Source organism: Nicotiana tabacum, chromosome 11 (assembly GCF_000715075.1).
Source record: "Nicotiana tabacum cultivar K326 chromosome 11, ASM71507v2, whole genome shotgun sequence".
NCBI lineage: Eukaryota > Viridiplantae > Streptophyta > Magnoliopsida > Solanales > Solanaceae > Nicotiana > Nicotiana tabacum.
Genome location: NC_134090.1, coordinates 61,793,491 through 61,804,434, shown reverse-complemented (window position 1 = coordinate 61,804,434; position 10,944 = coordinate 61,793,491). Strand labels below are relative to the sequence as shown.

General features: G+C 31.0%; 2 protein-coding genes across 2 annotated transcripts; both read right to left on the bottom strand.

Moving 5' to 3' along the window:
• Positions 1-408: 408 nt before the first annotated feature.
• LOC107768197 (uncharacterized) lies at positions 409-2,405 on the bottom strand. The gene is made up of 3 exons (XM_075224254.1): positions 1,442-2,405; positions 1,131-1,343; positions 409-1,049 (listed from the first exon to the last, which is right to left on the bottom strand). Exons 1-3 carry the CDS (start codon positions 2,403-2,405, stop codon positions 409-411), a joined length of 1,818 nt encoding a protein of 605 aa, XP_075080355.1.
• A 287-nt stretch (positions 2,406-2,692) lies between these two features.
• On the bottom strand, positions 2,693-7,254 carry LOC142165872 (replication protein A 70 kDa DNA-binding subunit B-like). The gene is made up of 10 exons (XM_075224253.1): positions 7,084-7,254; positions 6,871-6,996; positions 6,737-6,809; positions 6,567-6,651; positions 6,345-6,469; positions 6,150-6,231; positions 5,569-5,686; positions 5,323-5,480; positions 5,122-5,242; positions 2,693-3,124 (listed from the first exon to the last, which is right to left on the bottom strand). The coding sequence occupies exons 1-10, from the start codon at positions 7,252-7,254 to the stop codon at positions 2,693-2,695; spliced, it is 1,491 nt and encodes a 496-aa protein (XP_075080354.1).
• Positions 7,255-10,944: the final 3,690 nt, after the last annotated feature.

Genomic DNA, 10,944 nt, shown 5'->3' with positions numbered 1-10,944 from the left:
TGTATTTTTTCCATTAAAGGCCATAAATAGGATTTCACTAAACTTGCGTTAACCATCTCTGTTCTTGTAGATTTTGGAACAACTGCAATACTTGTCGAAAATCGCCTCCAAAGACCATTACTTTTCCACCAAAAGGTACATTGACATCCATTATATCTCGAAAGCTCCTGTCAACTGTTTCAATTGTTTGACGCTTTGTCATGGGTGCTTTATCCCATATTATTAATTTTGCTTGTCCTATTAGCTTAGTAGCAGCACTTTGTTTTGACATTTTTGTTATAGTTGTATCATTTGTTTGAAGAGGTATGCCATATCTAGAGTGAGTTGTACGACCTCCTGGTAATATTGCAACTGCTACACCACTGGTTGCAGTTGCCAAAGCTATCATACCTCTTGATCTAACATTTGTTAGTAATGCACAATATAAGAATGTTTTTCCAGTTCCACAGGTCCATCTACAAAAAATAATCTTATTGTTCCAGAGTCTACACTATGTAATATGGTCTTGAAAGTTTGTGTTTGTTCATGATTCAACTTTGATTGTGCCTCATAATCTTCCACAGGTACTTTCATAGACGTTTCTTCAATTGTTTCTCTACATTCTGAAGTGATTTTTTGGCATGACTGTTGGTTGATTTTTGGTAAATCATATTTTTCAACACTTTTACCCATACTCTCCAGATAATAATTAACACTTTTTAGTGTACATTGGAGTTGAGTAGCAGGTGAATTTCTATGCATCCTTCGAAAGTCTTCTGACATATCATCGTAGTATGTTTCCCATAGATTTCTAATATCCGTTGGATTGCAATGAACTAAAATTGTTGCAAATAAACTTCGAAGAGCTGATGGCATTTTGAAAAAGACAGCCTCGCGTAAACATTCAGAAATGCTATTATCTGATTCTAATAATCCTCCTTGTTTGGCAGCTTCTTTGAATGTTTCACATTTTTTTCCATTAACAGTTAGCAAATCTTCAAATGAAAATGGACCTCTAACATGATTCAGTAATAATCTCTCGTAATATCTTTCACCTTCTCGGGGATTAGCTATATTATTTATTTATAAATGTTAATATGCATAATTTAAGAAGCGAACAATTATTTGAATTTAAGTAATAGTTGTCTTACCAATAGCAATCCGACCAATCACAGATCGTGTTTTTCTTTTTGTCCAAATTTTGGGCTGCGGATTCCAAACATAATGCTCTAGAAATTCTCTGTAAAGATAATTTCGTGCATCATCGTCTATTGAGCACATCCTGAAATACTCGGTGAGCATAGTATGCTTTACAGTGTCTGAGGCCATCACATTTCTGAGATTTTGCTTCTTCCAATAGTACACTAAAGTATGGTTACAATAGTAGAACATAAATATTGATGTAGTTGCAGGTAAAAAAATTGCATTAAATATTGCTATAAGAGTTAATTAATTTTAGTACTTGCTTGATTGACGGGTAGATGTAGTTGAAGTTTAATAACCGGAGGTTGCATTTCACTTAGATTAAATTCATAAATTCTCCATAGTGCTTCTGGCAGAGAGACCCATCGTGCATCTTGGAAATTTCTAATTTCATCAACTATTTTTTCGCCATCATCCGACTCAATATAAACTGCACACCCATCATGCCCTTTATATATATATTTGTAGAGATATTTTATTCCTTTTACTCCTGAGCAAACTTCTACATTGATATTGCAATTATGTCTCATCAACAAATATGGATTATAAGGCACAACCCATTGGTTATTCATATTCATTCCACGAACATTTACTGTTTTTCCATCATTTCTTCTCCTATAAATAGGATATCCATCTTTTCCTTGTATTGATTTGTTACTGAATGGTCGTGGATAATGGAATTTACATTGATCATCCTTCATGCATGGGCTTGTGCGCCGATTTTCACCGCAAGGTCCATGCATCATAGGCCTTATAACTAATTCATTCAGGTGCGGCTGTTTGTCCTTGTCAGGCAATTCTGCATAAATAAATCTATCATACTGGTCTGGTGTTGTTATCTTGTGACCTTCTTTAAGTATGACCAAAAGGTGTATATGAGGTAAGCCTCTCTTTTGGAATTCAATGACAAAAACATGTGCTGCAATAGGGCCAAATATTTCTTTATTGAAAATTTGGTCTTTAAGGTCTTGCAACTTTGCTCTAAAAACTCTAGTCACTAAATCTGGTCTATCTTGAGGGAGTTGACCTTCGCACAACTCTTCTTGAATCTCTACCCATTCAGTGTTACATGTCATCGTAATAAATATATCTGGTCTTCCAAAATATTGAACCAGAGTCATAGCATCCATGTAGTGTCGCCGCATATCCCTAGGACCCCCAATGAATGATGTTGGAAGTAATACCCTTTGAACAACTTTTTCTCCTCTACATTCTCCTGCCATGACACTATCCACGATACCTTGATATATCTCCCTTCTGAAATTTGATTGTTCAAATCTAAAATATTCCAGTCTTGTTGTTTCTAATTTTATATACATATCAACCACAAAATGTTGCAATAATCTACCACATAGTAGTATTATGCAATTATCTTCTTTGCGAATATGTAGTTTGTAATAATAATACTCTCTACAAGACACATATCCTTCAGTTTCACGATGGACACCTATAAGTATGATTTTTAAAGTGATAATTAATAATAATTTTAAACTCTTAAAAATGTATTTGCCTAATTCAAAAATATTATCTTGTTCTTCATTGGCAAACACCTCACTTGCAGATACAAATGTTTGTGCATTTGTGCTGGAACTGGCACTTTCATTTGTGGTACTGCAACTATTAGGAAAAAGTAAAGGATATTGCAGGGGGTCATAATAACCATAGTAATGTCTAACTCGATGTTTGTTGCCTGAATGTTCATGGACCAAAATATCTCTTTCAAATGGATATTAGGATTGTTTCCGTCTATCCAAATTGCTGCAACTTGATCTACTGTCGGTTTGTTGTACACCCGTTGATCTAAAAAAGCAGTCGCTGCTATTCGAACTTGTAAATTTTGAAATGTCGGTTGATCTTTTAGCTGGGAAAAGAATTGTGCATATGGATTTTCATCCATTATTTTCCTGATTTTTGCCACGATTTCCTCCGATAAGTTTGCTTCCTAAAGTTTTGATATTCTATTGCACAATTCATTATCTGTATCATAGAAGTACAACTGAAAATAGCATGGATTATCATCATGTGGAACTAATGACGGAAGATGATGATATATTTGTCCTTGTGCCTTAAAAGTATAAACTCCTTTCCTTGAAGATGATATTTCTTTATCGAGCTTAACTCCAAAAGATGTAAAAGAAAATATCAGAAAAGAAAATATGCTATTATATGCTCTGATATTTTTTTGGAATAATTTGGCTTCTTCAGACTTAGCTACAAATAATTTATATAACTCTGACGGAACGTCATGGGTTGCCAATTTGATATATCCACTTCCGTAACAAAATTTTGGAGGCTCATATTGAAACCTCTTGGCATGACAAAATGTACATTCTGGGATTTTTTCCAACTTATGAGTATTTGAAGATGATAAGTTGCAAGTAGTTCCGTCTAAATGAAGCAGCGAAAAATATTATATTGTAATATTATTTGAAATTTGAAATGTAATGAAATAAAGAAAATCAAAATAAGTTAGTGCAGTAAATATACCTCCATTTTAGTTTTTTTCTGATAAAGCAATAAGTGACCAGTTCTTCTTTGCCTCTTAGGTCATGTATCTTCAAAGGGTGCATCGCTAATAGGTTGAGTGGATGCAACATATTTTTGCACCCTTCGCAATGCTTTTTTAATGATAAAGCATTAAAAAACGTATGTATATACACAAATATTAATAGTTTGTGACAATTAATATAATATATACACAAATTAAAATATGAAGATTAAATAACGTATATATTTTATTTCTTTTAATTTAGGGATAGTTGATCATGAGTTAATTTATTTTCTAAGGTATAAATTGCGTCACCTGAATGACCCATCTTGTTTGTAGCATTATTTCCATCTTTATCAGTTACGTTAGATATTGCAATTGATTTTCGTTTGTTTCCTATTAAATTTTTTATGTTATGATATTAGTAATTGAGAAAAGGTTATATTAATATCAATTGAAAGAACTTGGTGAAGTTTACCTGTTATTTTGGGTTGGGGTTTGTCACGAATTGTCATGCTTAATTTGCCTGCATGAGACATAATTTTATTTTTTATTTCTCAGATATTTTGTATAATTTTATGTTATCCTACATAGATCAATTAATAACGTGATTGAATAAGATAAATTAACAATAGCCAATATAATATAGAGTAATAATTTTTAATGTCCGTACCTCAACAGGCTTCTTCCTTAAGTAAAATAATATTTTGTTTCATAAACGATTTCAGTTGATATTTAAATTTACAATAAAAATAAATTATTTAGCTAAATATATACCTATGATAGGTTGGGGCGTAATGCCTCTTCCGATTGAATAATTGCCTCTATGTAAAAATAGATTAAATAATCTGTAAAATGGATACAATTAACGTATTAGAAGAATTACGGTTGAAAATAATTTAGTGAAGAATGGAAATTTCATTTAATGCTCTGCCAGCACAATTTGTCTTTACATAATGATATAAAAATAATTAAGTTTACAGAATACAATAATACTTCTACAAATACAACTTGAGAAATAATAGTATTTCATAGTTTATTTGGCCATAAAGAAAGAGCACTAATTTTTATCTACTTTGATTCTTTTATTAGAAATAGGACGTTGATCTTCATTGTTTTTTTTCGACCTTTTCCTTCGTATCTTTGCTGGTTTATCTTCTTCCAGAACTTTGATTGTGTCAACGTCTTGAAATACATGTATCTCTTGAGCTATTAAACTCCTTCCTGAATTTTCATTTTTCTTATCAATCTTGACAAGAAAAATAAATTCTTTATCTTTACTCAGCACCAACTTGCGGTAGTAATTAGATTCTTCCTTCTGCACAATTGAAGAACAAGAATACAGTTGAAATTAATTTATGTATTAAATTAAAATTTATGAAACGTATTTTCTTATTGAAATACTTTCAAAGTATTAGTACACTTAAATTTATAATAAAGAATATTCAGACCTTCGTAGAGATTGATTGAATATACTCCTTGACATCACAACCAAACAAATATTCTGCAGCGTCAAAAAGTATAACTCGAACACGTCGTTCTCCAGCATAAACTTCAATTCTTAAACAATATCTAAAATATTGTCGATTGTTTAAAAAAAATCATAACTGGTTCATTTAAATGAAATAATTAAAAGAGTTGTTCAATCTCACCTGCTTTCATAATCAACATTTTCTATGTTACAGTTACCACAAGTTGCAGTATCTTTTATAACATCAACTCTCTTGAAATATTTTTTGCATGAAGAATACCATGGCTCATCTTTATTTATAATGTCTGTAATTTTTACTTTGAACTTGTAATATATTTCCTGGACATAAACAATAAGAAATAGATTATATTATATTATATAAGAATTATAAAACATGTATATTGAGAACAGGTTTGTAGGAAGTTACATGTGCATCTGCAAGTACGCCATCCATAATATCAACTAACTTCACTTCTTTGGCACTTTTCATTGTCTTAGTTGGTATTAATGCAATATCTTTATTTTCCGCCTTCATGGAATCACGCCTATATTTTAGTAAGTATTATTGAAATGTATAATATATTTATAGGATAAAAAATTTAACACATCAAAATATTTATGAAACAATAATTAGAACAATGAATAAGATGTAGACGTGACGATTGTAAATTTGTTAAAGGAAACTTACAACCAAAACCTTGTAACTGAGAAATATTTGGCCCTATTTGCAGCACATGTTTTTGTCATTCAATTAAAAAAGGGAGGCTTACCTCATAATATTTGGAATAAACTTAAGAGAGGAGCATGCTTATTATTTGGTATTGTATTGTGTAATTTTTTTATAGCAAAATTTGTTTTAAAAATAGAAGCAGTCAGTAGTGTAAAATTATGTAGTAGAGATTGTAAATTTAAGGGTCCTATAGTTTTAATCATGATAACAAGGTTCAAGAGTTGATAATACCAGCAATATATCCATGACTACTAATGCAATAGAATTATCATAAGTACCAATTTCGGAGTTCTGTTGCCTTTTGGATTGTTGGATTGATTAGCACACTGCTGACAGGAATACTTGATATTCCAAAATTTCCTAATTAAAGAAGTTGAAATTATTTAGAATAGTTTTAGTCCATAAAGTGTGAATAATATAAATAGAGGCTAAAGTGTGAATACTATAATAAAAACAATTGTTGGTGTATATACCTTTGTAAATTGAGACTCTAACATCGCAAAAGCCAAGGATTGGTTTATCGTATTTCATCTTTTCAAGAAGTTCACCATCATTTTCAGCAAAATCTCCCCATAAAGTGATAGATGTAAGATCAGACCTGTGTTTTAAATTAAAATTTTATTAGTTGTATTACCTAACCTATATAATACCTAAAATTTTTGGTTTTCATTGAAACATGCGTAAGATTAACTGACCTTTCATTTGTAACTATTATCTCTCTTCTCCTGCTACGACCTTCTCCAATAAGTGGTTTCACTGTAACTAAAATGGCAACTACATCTGCAAAGTAGGTCATTAGAGAAGTAGTTATAAGTATATAGAATTTATGCACGAAAATGATTTGTTTATTCCTATAAACAGTTACCAAAGATAGTGTCGTCAGTTAACCGCCTCTTCCAAGAACAAAAAGCTATTTGAGAATTGTTGGGTGGAAATGTCTGTTTCAGATTCCTTGATGATAGTGTTGTCAGTAAAAGCTATTTCAACTTCTTTGTGAACCGAGAAGTAGTTTGGGTTGACACGATCTAGGCGACCATTTATAATGAAGTAACTCCTATTTGGTTCAAAGAAGTCTTTCCATTTCTCTACATGCTTATTAAAAAGTGTTGCTTGGATCTTTGTCCCCTATTAAAGGTGCAACAAACATTTTATGCTATTAAGAAAGACAATATAAATTAGTAAAGTATACATTATAAATGTAAAAAGTATTACCTCTTCATCAACTAGTATACGAGTTTTGAAAACACCTCCGTTCCTTTGGTTTTTGTATGGAATTACTTTACTCCTTCGAACAACAAAGACTTTTATAACCCAATCGGAGGAGTATTTTGGTACCTTGCTAATAGGTAAGCATTGTTTAGATAATTCTACTCCAGTCGCCATTTGAACTGAGCCTGTGATGGTTAGATGGATAGATGGACGAAAGTAAAATAATATAATAGTAACGATCTTGATGTTTCTATTATGATTTATTGTATCATTTCCAATAGACAATAGATTATAGCATTCGTAATGACAGACAAATAGTGCTGGCAGTAGCATTTGTTAATGCAGTGTAAAAATTGGAACTATCAATAATCATGTGAAAAAGTTGAAGGACTTCTTTGAACCAAATAAGAGTTAATATATTATTAATGACTATTAAATTATTTTATTCCCTACAAACTTCAGTGCACAAGGAAGTTAAAATAGTTTTAACTAACAATACCATAGTAAAGGAATCATCTAATGACATTCTCACCCACAAATATTTCAAATGATTTTGTATCCTTGGAAGAGGCAACATAATTTAGTGATGACACTATCTTTGATAATTAATACTCTCTCTCTTCCGATTTATGTGAAATTGTTTGACTGAATACGGAGTTTAAAATAAAATAAATTTTTTTGGAATTTGTGGTTCTAAACAAGTCAAAAAAGGGTCCAGAGTATTTGTGTGGTTATAAAAGCTTCTCATTAAGGGTATAATTGTAAGTTTAAGCTAAATTATTTCCAAATTTAGAAAGTGGTCATTCTTTTTGAAACAAATAAAAAAGGAAATAAGTTCACATAAACTGGAACGGAAGGAGTAATTTATATGAGTTTATGAATTATTTTTATACTTATCTCTAATTTCTTAATCTCATTCTTTTTAGATGTAATTTGCATGTTGTAACACGAAAAATACTCCTCGAGAAGGATGGACCCGGAGAAGATAGTACATTAATTAAAGTAAATTAAAATTACACACATGCAAATATTTTGATGTACTATATAAAATTACAACTTAGTAGGGATACACTTCATTAGGTTGGGCCTCATAAAATTAAAATAAGTAAAAGTTATCATATACATCTATGTATATTTACGCTGACTAATCATCTTGACCTCGACAAAAATTCTTCATATGATGATCTATATTGATTTTTTCACCGAAATTTAATTATTATAATAATATTTATAGTGTTTTATAAAATTATATGCATATAGCTAGGCATAGTTGCACGTGCCGAGAAACTAGTATTACTATCATTTATCACCTAGATTTATTATTTACTTAAATATCTAATTTGAATAAATCATTAAATCGTGATGATACTTCAATGCTCCTTTCTTTTTGCTCTTCCTTTTGCTTTTTTCCCCTTTCGACTAATGTACAAGACCTCCATTGGTTCTCCTGGTAATTCATACATTACATTACTTTTTGTATTTTTTTATCTTTTGAATGAATTATCCATCCCACTAATACTTGTGCTTCAACTTGTGTTTTATTTTAATTATTAAATGCCAAATTATGTAATTTCACAAGCAAATGGACTGCAAATTGATCTAAATTCTAGTACAACACTGGATCCAAGTAATTAAACAAAATGAACATTTAAAATATTCCTTATCATGCTAAACAGGACGACGTTCCCGGTCAAAGAATAATAAAGTAACATAAATAAAAACAAAATGTAAGCATTTGAAAACTAAAATGCTACTCCCTCCTATTCATTTTAATTTTTTATTTTTTTACGTGTCCCTTAAGAAAATATTAATAAAAAAAATTGACTACCATACCCTTATTTACTCTTCATATTTAAGTTTTATGCTATGTAGTCAATATTTATAACTTTTAAGAACAATTAATATTAAAAACAAAAAAAATTAATTATATCTTAATTTTCTAAAATGATAAGCATTTCCAACGAGTTATTTGTTGGAGTAGTAAATAGGACAGCTAAATTGAATTAGAGGGAGTACTTTATTAGGAAAATTATATAGTATAGACCCTCCAAAAAATAATAGCAGTCGATAAAATATATAATTTTTATATATTAATGTATAATATATAAATAATATTTTTTTAAATATAATTAGTGTATATATTTTTTGGCTAGCAGATATAATTATTTTTAGCCAATCGGCTAAACAGTAAAAGCGTAATTTACACTACTCTATTATCCAAAGGAGAGAAACGAAGAGGGTCCACAGTCACACTGCTTTAATTCAAGTTACAGAGTGCCAGCCTCTGTTGCTTTTCAGTCTTGAAAGTCGCAAGGCTGAAAGACGGATGAGAAAAAGAGGGAATACAATACTGCTTCATACAATAATATTACACGCATACACGCAATAGCCCGCTCAGAAACCTAGTGCTACCTTCCTTCCTCGACTTTTCTCCTTTAAATACTTTTCTGAATGTCACACCACTCGACAAGTTTAGTTTTTCCAATGGTAAGCCCCCCATTTCCAATATATCCCCCATTCACATTCACATAGGGAGGGCAACGGGGCAGTGCGGGTTTAGATACATGTAGAGCGGTGCGGGTTTAAACATATATGGGTGCGGTGTGGGACGGATTAAAATAAAAATAATTTAAATCTTTGCGGGTGCGGGTTTAAAAACTTCGTCAAAAAGAAAACTCAATTTTTTGACTTTCTAGAGATGAAATTGATTCTACGTAATATATTGAAGCAAAATAAAGTTTCATATTGTTTGAACTTTAAACCCAATGCTTGCACGTCGAGTTCGTATTCTTTTATGACAAGTACTGATAATGTAATATCTAACACATAATGATTAATTAATTATTAATATATTTTATTGATCAAAGTAATATATCTACATGAATGTTTAAACGATAAGTATTTCGAACAATTGTAAAATATATTTAAACGAGTTAATATATCCATTGTACTTGTTGTTTTACATTATTTTTCACTAAATTTTCTAAGATAAATTGAACACAAGATTTTGATATGTTAAGATCATGACTGTCAGTGTGCGGTCTAAAGCTACAACTAGTGGCATCTTTGTGCAAAGCGCTTCAATAAAAAGAGAACACGTAAAACTAACAAAAAGAAGAAGAAGAAAAAATAGTTATGCGGGGCGGGTGGGCGCGGGTGTGGATGCGGGGCAGGTGAACGTGGATGCAACTCCTATGTGGGGCGGGTTGATATTTTGCGGGTTAAGAGAAAACCTGCACCGCCCGCACCGCTTGCCATCCCTACATTCATAGCAGTCTACAACATAACCCTATGTCCGTCTGTACACGTGAAAAAAACTTTTGAGCACCAATTAGTAGGAATGTTAATGGTTCGGTTCGGCAGGTTATTTTATAAAATTTATACCATACCAATTTCTATAAAATTTATACCATATTCTATTATGTATAATCAAAATTTGACTTTTCGAAACCGCTCCAATTATGTCGGTTTCTCTTTGGTATCAGTACGGTTCGATTAATTTTCGGTAATTTTTTTAAACGTCATGTAAAAGTCACTAGTAGAAGAATGCAATAATATGCGTACTTATATAAGACTTAGCAAAATTCTCTAGACATTATTACTGTTTAACGGGTGATAAATTAAGAAAACACTAAAGATGGCCAGAGTATAGATCCATTAACTATTCTACACTAGCGTAAAAGAAACTAAGCAAAGAAAAAAAAATACTAAATAACATGAGCTGAAATATATTAACCAAGCTGCAACTCAAGAATAAAGTCTATAAAAGATTAAATATTCAAAACGATAAATCTAAATCATACAAAAGGAAACATATTCAATACATTATAGTTTCTTACTCATAATCGCTAGAATATTTTGTGT